The sequence below is a fragment of the Miscanthus floridulus genome, chromosome 6 (genome assembly GCF_019320115.1).
Source record: "Miscanthus floridulus cultivar M001 chromosome 6, ASM1932011v1, whole genome shotgun sequence".
Lineage (NCBI taxonomy): Eukaryota > Viridiplantae > Streptophyta > Magnoliopsida > Poales > Poaceae > Miscanthus > Miscanthus floridulus.
Genome location: NC_089585.1, coordinates 80,850,128 through 80,865,192, shown reverse-complemented (window position 1 = coordinate 80,865,192; position 15,065 = coordinate 80,850,128). Strand labels below are relative to the sequence as shown.

The 15,065-nt window shown below is 46.0% G+C and overlaps 2 protein-coding genes across 3 annotated transcripts; one reads left to right on the top strand and one right to left on the bottom strand.

The window, feature by feature from the left end:
* The first annotated feature begins 284 nt into the window (after positions 1-284).
* Positions 285-5,981, top strand: LOC136458463 (RGG repeats nuclear RNA binding protein A-like). The gene is made up of 6 exons (XM_066458396.1): positions 285-709; positions 1,046-1,445; positions 1,546-1,675; positions 5,151-5,306; positions 5,402-5,458; positions 5,570-5,981. Exons 1-6 carry the CDS (start codon positions 550-552, stop codon positions 5,765-5,767), a joined length of 1,101 nt encoding a protein of 366 aa, XP_066314493.1. The 5' UTR covers positions 285-549; the 3' UTR covers positions 5,768-5,981.
* A 3,721-nt stretch (positions 5,982-9,702) lies between these two features.
* Positions 9,703-14,854, bottom strand: LOC136456209 (inactive protein kinase SELMODRAFT_444075-like). 2 transcript variants are annotated; one of them, XM_066455996.1, is made up of 11 exons: positions 14,627-14,854; positions 13,884-14,421; positions 13,439-13,688; positions 13,036-13,172; positions 12,857-12,951; positions 11,738-12,759; positions 11,361-11,521; positions 10,931-11,007; positions 10,688-10,835; positions 10,375-10,524; positions 9,703-10,283 (listed from the first exon to the last, which is right to left on the bottom strand). In XM_066455996.1, exons 3-11 carry the CDS (start codon positions 13,659-13,661, stop codon positions 10,053-10,055), a joined length of 2,244 nt encoding a protein of 747 aa, XP_066312093.1. In that variant the 5' UTR covers positions 13,662-13,688; positions 13,884-14,421; positions 14,627-14,854; the 3' UTR covers positions 9,703-10,052. The 2 variants fall into 2 exon arrangements, with proteins under 2 accessions (XP_066312093.1, XP_066312092.1); XM_066455995.1 differs by lacking the exon at positions 13,884-14,421 and having other exon boundaries at positions 14,627-14,853.
* Between the last annotated feature and the right edge of the window lie 211 nt (positions 14,855-15,065).

Here is a 15,065-nt window from a genome sequence, read left to right as displayed (position 1 = left end):
CATACTAGCAAATAGCAGGCCCAAAAAGCTGGCCCGACGCAGCCCATGGGATAGCTGTGGGTATGATTGTTTTGGCCTGGCTCGAGATTACCATAAACTACAGAGGCCCAGTGATTACCAACACAAGGCCCATTCGATAAGAAGGCCCGACACCTCAAGCCCCGATGCGAGTCAGGGCCGGCCACATGACAAAACAACCGCTCACTCTTCAGTCTTCAGTGGCGAGCACGTGATCACTCGAAGCCTGCATTCCTCTCGGTGGGAGAGTGATAGCTGGGGAGTGGCAAGCCCAAGTGGCGGCTAGGGTTTTACGACCTCTTTCTCTCTCTCTCTGACTGACTTCCGCACTACCACTCAGCCTCGTCTTCCTTCCACCTCCGTCTCAAAGTCTAAACCCTAGACTAGACTACCTCTCGTGTCGATTACGATTCGCCCATCCATGGCGGTCTCTTCGCCGGCGTGGTTGTTCTAGGTTGCTGATTGAAGGATCGGATCGGTGTTTCCTGTGATTTGCAAGTGGAGTTTTGAGGCCAGGAGAGGGGGGGCGCCATGGGCACGAAGAACCAGTTCGATCTCCTCGTCGACGTCGACAACGACGACCCCTCCCACCTCATCGCGGTCGCCGAGAAGAAGGCGGCCGCGTCGCCCAAGCCGGCGCCCGCCGCCCCGGCCAAGCTGCCCACCAAGCCGCCACCGCCCGCGCAGGCTGGTGAGTTCACACACGGTTCCTTTCGAATCGGATCGGAAGTCGGGGTCTCGGGTTTCGTGTTCTGAATCTGATGCGAGAATCAGGGGATTTGGGGCTGAAATGTACCAAGGTGGTTTGGGATTGCTGTACGTACGTGTCGATTTGGTACAGTGAAGAGCGGAGCATTTCGCTTGCCGGGTGTCTGTGGTTCCTTTAGTGTGGAATTTATCGTCATTTACACCTGTCTATTCAATCCTACGACATTCTAAAATTTGTTTTTTTCCCCTCGTTTGGTCTAGTTGTTAGAAACTTGTACAGAAACAGTTGACATGGGATTTGATGTGCATTGCTTTGCAGTTAAGGAGTCCAGGAACTATGGCGCTCCAGCTCGTGATGGGGCAGGACGTGGTAGAGGTGGCTTCCGTGGAGGCAGGACGGGCCCAAGGCGTGAATTTGGTGAGGGCAATGCCAATGGCGTTGAGGGAGGTTACGGCGGCGGTGGTTTTGGAGATAGTGGCTTCCCGCGGAGAGAGGAAGGTGATGGAAAGGCTATGGAAAGAGGCCGTGGACCACGTCAGCCTTACCGTGGGGGTGGCCGCCGCGGTGGCTATACTGATGGCGAGGCTGGTGATGAGTCTGCTCGGCCCCCTCGCCGGGCCTATGAGCGCCACAGTGGCACAGGTAGAGGATATGAAATGAAGCGTGAGGGAGCTGGCCGTGGCAACTGGGGAACTGTGACTGATGAGGCCCTTGCACAGTTAGTTTTCTTTTAAAATTTTGTATTTGCTATTCTGAAGGTATATTTAATATGGTGGATTAACTCAATGTGTAACTCCTTGTGTGCTCCAAATCATCAGAGAGACAGTAGAAACTGAGGGGACTCCTGCTGTGGCTGAGGATGAAAACAAGCCAGAGGAGGTTCCACAGTCTGAGGCTGAGAAGGGCAAGGAGGGCGAACCAACTGAAGCAGAGGAGCCTGAAGATAAGGTACAAGTTGTGTTCTTTATCTCATGAAATCAATTTGCATGTATACTGTACTGTTGTGGGCTTGAAGAAATATCATTTCTCCCTCCATAAATTATATTGATTTGTTATGATGTGAAGAAACAAATTTCTTTAAGCTTGAAGTTTATTTTGTTTTCTAGCTCAAGCTTTAATCGCACGTGCTTAAAACATAATTTCAGTGGTAGAAATGTCTGAAAATAGTTTCAGGACACCCATCTTGCATGTAATGGATGGTATAACTAAAAGTTTTATGTCTTGTTTCTTCTCTGCTACTGTCATGTTTTCAGTTTTTGTTTAAAAATTGTAAAGCTTAAGCATCTGTTGATTCCTTGTGCCAAATCTTGTCATTCTTGTATACCGGCAGACAAGTTAAGTTGTTTCTGCAATCTAGGGAGCAATATTTTAGATTTAAAATATCTACACTAGATGCTGTTGTGGCTTCCTATTTAAACATTGGAATATATCAGACAGCTAGCTGAGCTCCCTGAAGCTTTTCAGGATAGAAGGCTACAGATTATTAAGGTACCACATGGAAAATGACATGTGTTCTCTAGGTCCACATGATAGTAACTAGAAGTGATGCGTGAAAGGTTATATAGACTTTTCATGTTTGCATAGTGCATCAATTGACCCTTGAGTTTCTAGGAGTATACAATTGTTGATATTTTCAAATGGTAAGTGCTGAAGCTGCAACTTAGATATGACTTCATGTCTTCGATTTCCTAAAGATATCATGCAATGCTTGTTGTAGTTGTAGTCATTTTGTTGCGTCTGACATTTTTTCTTGGATGCCAGCCAAAGCTGTTCTTCCAATTCTTAACTAACATAAATTTTCTCAGTGCTAATTATTCAATATGTTTGTACCTACACCCTGATCTGTGGAGCAGCATAAGATGAGTGATTCATAAATACTGTTGCATAAATTCTAGAAGATCATGGATTGAAATGTTTGAGTTATTTCCATTCACACTATAATACTACGTTACACGGATATTTCGCTGGGACCTCGTATCGCGTATCGGATACGTATCCAACACGGATACGCATCCGATACGCCGCCGATACGTATCCTCGGAGTATCCGATTTTTTCCTATTTTCGTGAATATTGGATATGTGAGCTGATACGTATCTGCCTTGCCGATACGCCCAGCCCAACAAGGACGGTGCCTTATCCTCTGTCACCAACGCCTGCAGTCACATGCCCGTGCCTCGTGCTGCATCCCCGTTCCCTGCTTGGTGACGCCGCATCACCGCTTGCCGGCTGCTGGCCACCGGCAATGAGCCTCCGCCTCCGCCTGGACGCACATCACAACCAGCCGCCGGCCTAGACGCGTCGTTGCGCGCCCGTACGCCCGAGTGCCGCCGAGGCGCCGATGCTGCCCACACCCCCCAATCCCGCACGGACGCCTCACGTCCAGGCGCACAGCGGCATGAGCACCACCACCCCATGCGCCAGTGCGTGCCTGCACTTGCAAGCGCCGACGACACAGCCCAGACGACTCCTCCCACCTTGCTGCCCACCCGCCCCGGAGGCCGTGGCGACCTCCTGCAATTCCCCATGGTGATTCAGCAGCAACCTCTGGTGATTTCCCCTTTCAATTTCTTTCTTCCCCTCCTGATCTAGTCACTAGTTCTTCCTCAATGGTGGCCTCCAGTTTGTTTGTTTTTTTTCTCTTCCCGTGTGGAAACTGGAAGGATGGGAACGACAATGACTGGGGGAATGAGCGGTGGAGAGATGACTCTGATTTTTTTAATGTGTCGGTGGGGATAAGTGGTGGACATCAGAGATCTACGTTTGTTATTATTATACTACTATATTAAGTAGCTATTAGAAGTTGTGAAATAATTGTAGTAGTCTCTGATCAGCTGCCAGTAATTTTAAAGTATCTTATTATTTATTTTTGTAAAAAAATAATAAAACATATCCACGTATCGGGATTTTTCAAAAAAAATGGCGTATCCGTATCCGTCCGATACACGTATCCGTATTCATGCTGCATAGCTATAATACTTAAATCTTTTTAATGGGAAGCAACAATAGAGACTTTTCCTAATCAGTTATATAATTCATACTGCACTACTATTTGGCTCCCAATTCATGTGGTTTTTTTTCTTCTCATGCACACTTACTGGTGAAAAATGTGAAAATACAATCTACAGATTTTTCATTTATATGCTTAAATTAACCACTAACATAACAAGTACTGAAGTACTAGTCAATGAAGTGTATAGAGTCGTTACCATTATAATCAATCTGGTCTCTTCTGAGCTGGGAATATGCCATCCATGTGCTGTGCACCACCTGAAGTATGTGGTTGTAATTATATAACTGTGTGACTACATGAACTGAGTGATTCTGCTTAGCTGCAGTCAATAGCAAGCTGTTTTCTGTGTTTTAATTTTTGAGTACTGATGATGGGAAAATGTGTTGTCTTTGCACAGCCGCATCATAGTGTTGACATTATATTCAGAAATTGTCTGTCATGCTCTTGTTTTTCCATGCTGATCATGGGCTGATTGGTCTAGTGAGTCTTGCACATCCAACAAAATTGTTGGCTCTGCAAGTTCTCAATTTCATCCAGCCTATAGATAGCTTAGGTGGCAGCATCAAGGTTTTCATGCATTACCTTTCCGTGCATGAATTCAGGAAGCTGCTGTGCATTTATAGCCCTCTATTAAAAATGTGAACACACTTGATCAACCGCAGGCATGCCGCATGCACATACAACATACATCCATTAGCTTCTGTGTTTTAACTTTTGAGTACTGACGATGGGAAAATGTGCTGTCTTTGCACAGCTGCATCATAGTGTTGACATTATATTCAGAAATTGTTTGCCATGCTCTTGTTTTTCCATGCTGATCATGGGCTGATTGATCCAGTGAGTCTTGCACATCCAACAAAATTGTTGGCTCTGCAAGTTCTCAATTTCACCCAGCCTATAGATAGCTCAGGTGGCAGCGTCAAGGTTTTCATGCATTACCTTTCCGTGCATGATGAATTCAGGAAACTGCTGTACATTTATAGCCCTCTATTAAAAATGTGAACACACTTGATCAACCGCCGGCATGCCGCATGCACATACAACATATCTCCGTTAGCCTTTTTTAGAGAGCCTTTGTCGTGTGGTTTATGTTAACTAATTGAGTTCGGTGATATGCTTAATAATATTTATATCATGGCAATTCTTCCTCTTTTTTTCTGTGGGTTCTTTTAGTATGTATTGTGTTTGTGACACTTCCTTTGGCATTACCTTTTGTGCACGCTCCTAATTCTGAACCCCCCCCCCCCCTGGCGTTCAAATTATTATAGTTTATTGTTCTAGCATGCTCGAGTCTAGATGGTGCAGTGTTCTATTGTCCTTATGATAGTATGTAAACAACAAATTTCTTTAATAATATGAACTCATGGTTGTGCTTCATTGAATTAAATCATATTTGAACCTACTTTTACAGGAGATGACATTGGAAGAATATGAGAAAGTATTGGAGAAAAGGAAAGCTTTACTTGGACTGAAGTCTGAAGAGAGAAAGGTTGAGGTGGACAAGGAGTTGCAGTCCATGCAACAGCTTTCAGTGAAAAAGGGTGACGATGAAATTTTCATCAAGCTGGTAGAAACAATCTATCACACTGCTCTTTGCACATAATCTACGGATTGCTCCTCCTCTTTTGACAGAGTGTTGCTCATTTGACTATATGGCGGCAGGGTTCTGACAAGGATAAGAAGAAAGAAAACTCAGAAAAGGATGAACGTGCCAAGAAGGTCTGTATAACATTCAAAGCTTTTTTTCCCCCCTAAACTAAGTCTCATGAAACTCTTCCTTTGGCCCCAGTTCTAATTCATTTACGTTCGTTTTCTTTTCTTCTCATGCAGTCTGTCAGTATCAATGAATTCCTGAAGCCAGCTGAGGGTGAAAGGTACTACAGCCCTGGTGGCCGGGGTCGTGGTCGTGGCAGAGGCCGTGGTGACCGCGGGGGTTTCCGTGGTGGGTATAGCCCTCGGGAGTTCGCTGCTGCGCCAGCACCGGCGATTCAAGATCAAGCACAGTTTCCCTCACTCGGTGGGAAGTGAAGGCTCCCAAGCTGCTATGAACTCATTGTTTAAAAGTTAAAACAACTCGTGTCCTTGCACCTATCCGACGCATTAGTACTGTACTGCCGCTCTATATCAGAGCCAGGTGTTTGTCACACAGTTAAGCTTCTGTTTTCCTTTTAATTTTCAATAGGATGCCTGCATGTCATGTGATACCATTGTCGGTTAAAAGATTTTGCTCAGCATGAGTCTAGCTCGTTCTTGTCAGGTGATCTTTATTATAAAAAAAAAGACAACCGTGCATCTCTTTCCAGTTTGCAACTTAAGATGTAGTGGAGTGAAACGATTTGGTTATATTTCCCTACGCGATAGTCCGACCTAGGACCCTTTTTTTTCTTTCTATCTTTCTTTCTTTTTAACTACTACTTCTGTCCTAACAAATAAAGAAATTCTAGGTGTAGCATAAGTCAGACTATCATAAGTTTTATGCAAATATATTTTGACTTAGTTTATAAAAATTTAGTGTTAACATTCGTTACTCCAAATAGATATATTATGAAAATATATTCCATAAAGGATGCAATGGTATTTATTTTGCATCATAAATATTGTATCATTTTGTATAAATTTACTCAAATTTAAAATGATTCATTTAAAGATAAAGTTAGAATTGTATTATTTTCAAGATTGATAGGTCAATGTGATGAGCACAAGTCCTTTCAAGATATCTTTCCGAAGAGCACTGGTGGGAAATAACGCCCTGTTCGCTTGGCTTATAAGCCGTACTTTTTCAGTCAATGAACAATATTATTCTCTCACAATAAATCAGCAACAATACTTTCAGTCATGGCTTATCAGCCAAGCGAACAAGGCATAAGTTAGTGGCTTGGCATGATTACTTAACTGATAGTGATGCCTATATACATGATTGGATTGTATGGAGACTCGAAATTCCTCTAAACTTCGATTTCTACGCAATGGTGTCATCCTCACCAATGGTAACTTAATAAATAAATAAGATGGCAAGGTAGCAAACAATGTTGTTTTTGTTGTCCTGTTGATGAGATAATCTAGCATTGGTTCTTTGAATGTCCTTGCACAAAGTTTCTTTGGAGATATGTTATAACTAATTTTGTTTTACATCCTCCTAGTTTTGTTGCACGCATGTTTGATTCTTGGCTAGAGTAAACAAAAAGAAAATAATAAACACCAAAGATTGGGATATTCTATGTTCATTACTAAACCAAAGATGCTTATGACCATAATAACATTATTACATAATTGCACCCGCAGCGAAACCAAACCAATAATTCTTACAAAACAAAAGTGCTTAATAAAAAACCATCTCTCCTTCAGCAAATTTGGTTGCTAAACCCCCTTTCATGCCTTGTGAAGATCTCCATAGTTGTTTTCTTGGGTGCTAGGCATTCCCAACACTCAAGATCTTGATCCCCTCCTTTTGCAAAGCAACTAAAATCCCGTCCAATGTATGTCTGTTAATAACACATACATACAAGACTGAATAGTTTGTTTATCAAATACAATATCGTTTTGACTGAGCCATATCAACCAACAACCAACGTAGATCACTAACTCCACAAAATATTTGGAACTTGGTTTTTCGGTTCGCTCTAGGTAGCCAATCATTGTGCTGGATCCCAAAAGTTGAAGATAGTCTCAAAGAGCAATATCCAAATAATACATGCAATCAGGTTATCACATCAGAGAAATCAAATATCCAACACAAAAAAGACTCATACTGTGGGGAACTGCTCCAATACTCCTCTTCCTAAAAATTGCACGCGTCTTAAAGCACTCTATCCAATTAATTAAATAATTATGTTCTAATTACTATTCATCTGGGTCCCGTAAGGATCCGGCCCTTCCAAGCCCAGACCGTGTATGTAGCGCATATCCAGCCCATTTGTTTCTCTCCTCGAGATTCCTTCGTACTTAGTGACGAGGTCTCTTCACGGCGGCGAACCTCCACGCACGGTATGTCCAGCCCAAGTCGATCTGATCTCCATCTTCGGTTTCGTGTGAGAAGATGGGTGTCTGCGGCTGTCTACTGCGGTACTGCCGTGTGGTGTGGAGGAGGTAGGCAAGGAGGGACACCACGATGGCTGCATAGTGGAGAACCTGACACCGCCGCCGAGGTAGCACCCTCTAAATCCATGGCCTCCGTGGCTCCGTCGCATCACCTGGTAATAGATGGATAATATAAAAGGAAATTATATTTAATTAATTTGATGGGCTGGGCATGGTCTGGGCTTGGAAGGGCCAGATCCATGTGGTATATAGATGGATAGTATAAAAGGAAATTATATATTTAAATTAATTTCATGGGATGCTTTGAGATTCATGCGATTTTTTAGAAAGAGGGGTACCGGAGCAGTTCTCCATACTGTGTTGGGTGACCATCCGTTGCTGAAACAGTCAAACAACTTTTCTTTTCTTTTGTCACCAAAGCTTTCTTTTTAGCGTGGCCAAGTATTTACATTGCCAAAATGTTCAAATAAATTGTCCATCTTCCTCGTGAGTTTAAGCTTTTATGTTAAATTGGTAGATACGTGCAATTTAACAGAGCTAGAGGTCTCCAAATCTTAAAAAGCTCGTTTTGAAAAAATCGGCTCCTTTTCTACGTCTGAGGCCCGAGTGAGCCTTGAGATGGTCGGAATTATTTATTGAAATACAACAAGAAAATGTCCACTTTTCTCATCAGGATAAGCTTTTTGATTTGAATTGGCACGCGCCTAATACTCGGTACAAAATTGTTGGTACTATGATCGGCGGTGGCATGGCATCAAATAGAAGAGACCCTAATCCTATCCTATCTTGTAGCAGATCATCTTAGCGCAGCAGTAGCGCATCCCCACGGGCGAGGACCGAGGACGTGCGGACCGCGGTCCGGCCAGACGGCCAGTTGTGGCTCTGGCTCTGCGACCACCGGGTCAACAGCCGGCCCAGGCACCCCCTGTTCCTCCATGAACGATGAACGAACGAGAACGATGATTGCTCCTGCTTGCCTGCGCTGCGCCACCGTGCACGGACCACCACGCCACAGCACAGTGACAGTGGCATCTTGCTCGCAGTCGCAGCCACAGCCAGCCACACCGTAGCTAGCTCTAGCTGGAGCACTACACGAGTTGCTACAAGCCGGCGTACGCACGGTGGCCCCCCGGCCGTCGTCGCGTCTGGCGCGTCGCACAGGAACGCAGGCAATGATGAGCGCTGCTCTGGCCTCTGGGCTCTGGCTGCTGGCAGCCGCTGACATGCAGTTGATGCCGGGACGTGATAGATGTGTCCACGGCTCCACGCGACGCGACGCGACGCGACGCCGGCCTGGACGTGTCGCGCGCGGGATCGCGGCAGGGCGAGCGCTCCAGCAGAAACAGAACAGACAGAGCAGCAGCCGTCCCGTGCATCGGGCTCTCTCTCGGGCCAGCATCTTTTCGCCGTTTGCAGCAGGTGCAGGGAGGCCTTCTGCCTGCCGCCTGTCGTCAGACGCGCTGCAGGCCTGCAGCCGTTACAGTGCGGCACTGTATAGGGTACGGGTAGGGCGCCATGGCCTGCTTTGCAGTGCACTGTTCCGGGTGCACACTATGGAATTTTATGGTAAATCCCATGATGGCACTGGGTTATACAGATATAATTTTTAGTTTACGGGATTAAGGTTTTGTTCGGTTAGAAAAACGGCTGATGTTGATTTGTTATGAGAAAAAAAAACATTGTTATTTCACCGACACGGTACAACGATAAGTTCCAGCGAACAGGGCTAACTCGGACCCGTCGTGGATGGCAACCACTCATGTGGCATTATACCTGCTACGTTACCTGTATCGCAACGAATGCAAACAGCATAACTGACAGGAACAGCGTTGAGATACCACCAGTTCTGTATGTCAGGACGTCTGTGTGTGCAACTGCGCTACTTTTCGAGAATGTGTGCGCGCGCGACAGTATAACAATCACATCGAGATCCAAATCCCAAAGTAATCAGGCCTCGAGTCTCATGTGACCATAACAAAGATGAAAGACCATTGCCTGTGTACGATCAGGTTACTGAGATTCCAAGCATAACTATGGCCACTTGTGATCGCATTTTCCTAAAATCAAACACAAAATATGAGCTCACTTGCAACTCAATATACTTGTAAACCTATTACCATTTCTACTATACACCAGGACAAAGTATCAGCAAAAGCTTTCAGCCTACAAATTGCTAGGAAGTGAACCCAAAAAAAAACTGAGACCAGGAGGTAGGGCGAGGGAATAATACAGGATTGGGCAATCTCAGCTTCACCGCATTATGAGGGACACAGCACTAATATCTGTTGGAGATACTCTGCTTGTCTCGGTCCCAAGAGGCCCTCAAAGCACTGTAGGAGCGTTTCCCCTCTCCTGCCCTCTGCGATTCTTGTTGAGCCGGGCTACTACTGTGCTCCTGGTAATGTTGTTCGTTCAGCATTCTCCAGCTTCTGCTCCCAGAATCACTACTACTGCCAGTAACAGAACCAGATTCCACGACCATGTCACCCTCAAGAATGCGAATAACCTTTATTCACAAGACACAAGGGTAAGCATACATGCAATCTAGCTTTTATCACTGTAAATGGAGATGTAAAAAAATTAGTTTTATCACTAACATGGGACATGCGAGGCCTTGAATGTGGGTCACGTCTTATGCACAGGTTTGCCGCGTGCAGCATGCAGTACACCTCGTTTTCAGAGTAGCGCTCTCCGAGTCGTGGGTCTATGAGCTCGTCAATTGCATACTCCTCCAAGAATGGGCGTGCCTGTACAATCCAAATCTTGCAAGTTAACAGAAAATTTATCTGCTACCAGAGTGGAGTTCCACAAACCCTATGAATCTTTACTGTGAAGCAAAATGTGTAGGCTCTTAGCAATCCAAAAAATAGGCTTGCCTAGGGAGAAATGAGGATCGAATATGCAACTCACCCATTCAGTTAGAAGCTGCTGACCCTTTGGTCGGTTAATGTCAACAGCCTTCCGCCCAGTGACAAGTTCCACTAACACAACCCCAAAAGAGTATACATCAGCCTTTTCTGTTATTTGCCCACTCTGTGCATATTCAGGTGCCATATAACTGCAAGACAGTAATAACGTTCTCTTGTTAGCTGCACTCAAAAGCTGAAATTGCCTATGACGAAAATATTCATAGACTTGAGTCATAAAACCCACCCAAATGTGCCAATAACTCTTGTGTCAACACCCATGTCTCCATCAGGTTGCCATCGCGCCAGGCCAAAATCTCCAACCTGTCGGGCAATCATTATGGAGCTTACAATCATAACATGAAATTAAGAGTTCAACAGGAAACACAAAAAATATTGTATGGTTGGCAGAGTTCAGCAGACAATAGATGCATCACTCCATACAAAATCTGCATTTGGATAAGGCCATCCTATCATGCAGATAATTGTAATAGCAAAGAATAGAATAGATTGACCTCCCTAAGCAAGACTCCCAACATCATCAGAAAAGTTTAATGGCAACAATAGTCTATCACCAGTCAATACGAAGAATAATTGCCTGATGATTGCATGAGTTGCAGAAACTTTAACCTATATGGATAGGTGCCTAATGCCAAAGACACAAGATAGGACTATACCAGTGGTTCGAAATCATGTGTGACAAGGATGTTGTTTGGTCTCATGTCACGATGGATTATGCAGCCAACCCTGCATTCCTCGTGGAGGTACCGCAGCCCACGAGCAGCACCAACTGCAATCTTTTGCCGTGCAGTCCACTCCAGTGTTTCTCTATTACGACCTGAATGATATTTCAAGAATGGTTTAACAGGTCAGATATATGTCAACATCACTAGGTTTGCAGGACTCTTGGCACAAAAAAAAAAAGTGAAACAGAGAGGGGAGGAGAATTAGGAACACAAAAGTTGTTAGGTGCATCATGAACTTGGAGACAGCAAGTACGATAACCAAACTAATGGTTTTATGTACAAAAATGTTACCGAGAAAACGATCTTACCATAGAGATGTGAATCCAAAGATCTGTTGCAGATGTACTCGTAAACCAATAAACGCCTTCTGTCCTCAACACAAAAACCAATCAGCATTACAACATTTCGGTGTTGTGCACAACTAAGAACTTCCACCTCTGAGCAGAACTCAACATCACCCTGGGAACTAGCAAGCTTGTGTTGCTTAACAGCAATAGCCTGCCCATCAGGAAGGACACCTCGATGAACAGACCCAAATCCACCTTCAGCTAAGAAATTTGCTTGGGAGAAACCACCAGTTGCAAGTTCCAGTTCAGCATAACTAAACCACCGAGGAGGCTTTCCGAAAACAGGTGCCTTGTGCTGACATATTGAACAAAGCGGAGGTGGTACAGGAGGTGCATTCCTTGCCAACGAGACAGCATCCCTAACATCTCCTCGGAAGTTTAAGTCTGACCTGCTTCTCATAGCACTAATTTCATTCAGGAGATCCAGCTTGGAAATCTTTTCCAGCAAAACATCTGCAGTTGCAGTACGCGTTTTTCGTGGAACTTTACCAAGTGATCTTGAGGATGCTCCCTGTAGAATATCAGACATCCATGGCTGAAGTGAGAAATTTGCTGGAGGGCTCAATGTTTCACTGTCTGAATCAGAAATATTGACATCTGAATGCTGAATTTTATCCTTTGTTGCTTGCACCTCTTTCTTCAGAGAACCATTTGTTTCAGAAGCAGAAAATGGAGACGTCGCAGGGTCCGAACTCGAGGCAGAGGAAGTTCCAGCTTCAGTACTTCCGAAAGGCGTCTCCAGGTCTGGGCTGCTATTTGGGGTTACAGCAGGTCCTCGGATTGAACTCCGTGCCTCCTTAACATCAGCTGCAGTTTTACCAGTAGAACCATCCAACACAGGTGGAACTGCACATGTTGCTTTAGACTCTTTATCAGGAGATCCCACAAGATTAAGTCGAAGGACTTTAGGCTGAGAACGCTTCATAACAACAATGTTGCACTGAAGCTCCTCCACACAACGCTTCTCCTCATGCTTCAAATCCCTGAGCAACAGGAACATACAATTTATTAAGCCAAAATAACAATAAAAGAATGTAGGGCTGTATTCAAGAAACTACTGTTTTAGGAGTTGATCATTACTTGTCTAGCACAACCCAGCTTGCCTGTGCTTGCTTACACTCGGCAGCAACAACACCAGAAGGAGCGCCGGAAACAAGCTTATACTTCACATTTATCTACAGAAACAGCAATAAATTAAGCACACAAGTATATGACAATTTTATTAAACATGTAAACGAGCATTAGCCCCAGCTCCAAACCTTGTCTATATCATACTCATCGAGTTTCTTCAACATTTGAGAACACAACTCTGATAAATCACATTTCTGATCCAACATAGACTTATGGCCACTTGCACAGTCTCCGGCAAACAGCGGAAAGCCCCAGAACTTTCTGCCTGAAATGGAGAAGTGTGCAGATATTTTCAGGCAACTACAGCAAAACCGGGGAAACATTGACAACTCCAGGGAAGGAAGACCATGGAATTAGGTGATCGTTGTAACTAAAGTGCATATGATTAGTAGTACAAGCAAACGTGCACGAGAGCACTCATTGATATCCTGATTGATGTAGCAAACAGGAAAGCGAAAACCAGAAACAAAGAGCATCAGAAAACAGCTTATTGCATAAAGGCTATAGGAATGCAAGGAAAGGAAGCAATACCAGAGTTCTGTGCCGGGATGACGACGAGGAGTATGATACTTCCGCCAGGCTGGACGACATGCGTGAGCGCCCAGACGATGGCGTTCTTGGAGATTTCCCTGGTGGCTGCCCTCACCGCAACCACCACCTTCTCTGCCGCCACGGTCGCGGCGGCCGCGCCCTTGCCAGCCACGGACTTGCCCTTCCTTTGCAGCAGCTGCTGCTGGGAAGAGCCCACCATCATCTCCTTCCTCTAGGCAACCAGCAATGCCTACAAATCCAGAAACTCTAAGCCAGAAGCCCAACTGCCGAAGCAAATAACTCAACAACCCAAGACCCAAGAAGAAGCAGCAGCCAAAGCAACTAAAGAACTGGAAGTGATTCCCGCCTAGTACAAACAACACAACAACCGCGCCGGGGGCTTTAATGGCAACGTGGAGGGGTAGACGAGCGAGCGAGCGAGTACCGCGCCGCTGGCAGTTGCCACCAGAGTTGGACGCCGGACCTGCTTGGCAGCCGGCGGGGCGGAACCAAAAAAGGCGAGCAACACGCCCGGTAGAGATGATTGCGTTAAAAAAGGAGGCGGCCTTTTCCCCCAGTTCAAGTGTTGGGCTGGGTCACGAGGATTGAGAGAAAGATCGCGGCCTTTATGGGTGGCCGCAGATGGGAGCGGGGCACCACCGCTGTGCTACTGCGCCGCGCCTGTGCTGTGCTGCTGTGAGTGTCCGCGCCGCCACTGTAGCCGGGAAGGAAAGGTGACCCCGCCCCCCTCGGCTTCTTGCTGCTGGTCAGATTGCACAGTGCAGCCTCGTCCTCCGCCCGCCCAGGCGCCCACACGATTCCAGGCACGCCGCAGGAATCGCCATTAGTTCACAGACTATTCGAGTCCTCGCAGATCTCGCCGCGCTTCGCGCCTCAGAATTGGCCTCCCCATGTGGGAGGAATCAAAGCCGGAATCGAAATTTCTCCCGACAAGGAAATCCCCTGCCCCAAAAAATCCAACGCTGGTAACGTCGGCGAGGAGGGATTAGACTCGCATTTCCTTCCTTAATTAAACGAATGAATGCATGGTATACCAACTCCAAAAACAGGGGGAGACAAAACCGTCCAGTTTCTGCAGCTCCACATCCGAGCGGACGAACTCGCAACCCCCCTCAAACGAAGGCGGAACCGGAAACCAGAGGCCCCGAAGGGGAAGAAAAGACGCACCGGGGACGCGATAGCGACGAACGGGCTCCGGCCTCCAACCGCCGCCGCCGGCAGCGTACCCTCTCCTCCTTGACGAGCGACGCGGGCAAACCCTAGCCCTCAGTGCGAACGCGTGGAAGCCGGGACGGAGGCGTTGGAAGAAGTGGCCATTAAAGAGACAAGCGCGCCGAAGCAATTAAAACCTCCATTGCTCCGCGCGCTAGCCTCTCAGCTACTACTACTACCTCTTCCTCTTCCACGAGACCACGACCTCCACAGCACAGGCCCGATCGCCGTCGACGCGGAATTACCCTCTTCGCCCTTGCGTCTTTTCCAATATTACTAGCTATGCCACTCTCTGGATGGGGAAACGCATTTAAAAAACGGTAGCTGGGCCCAGAGAAGCAACTCCCGTCGGTTTCTAATCGGACGGCCGGGGAGCGCCCTAGAGTAAATGCTG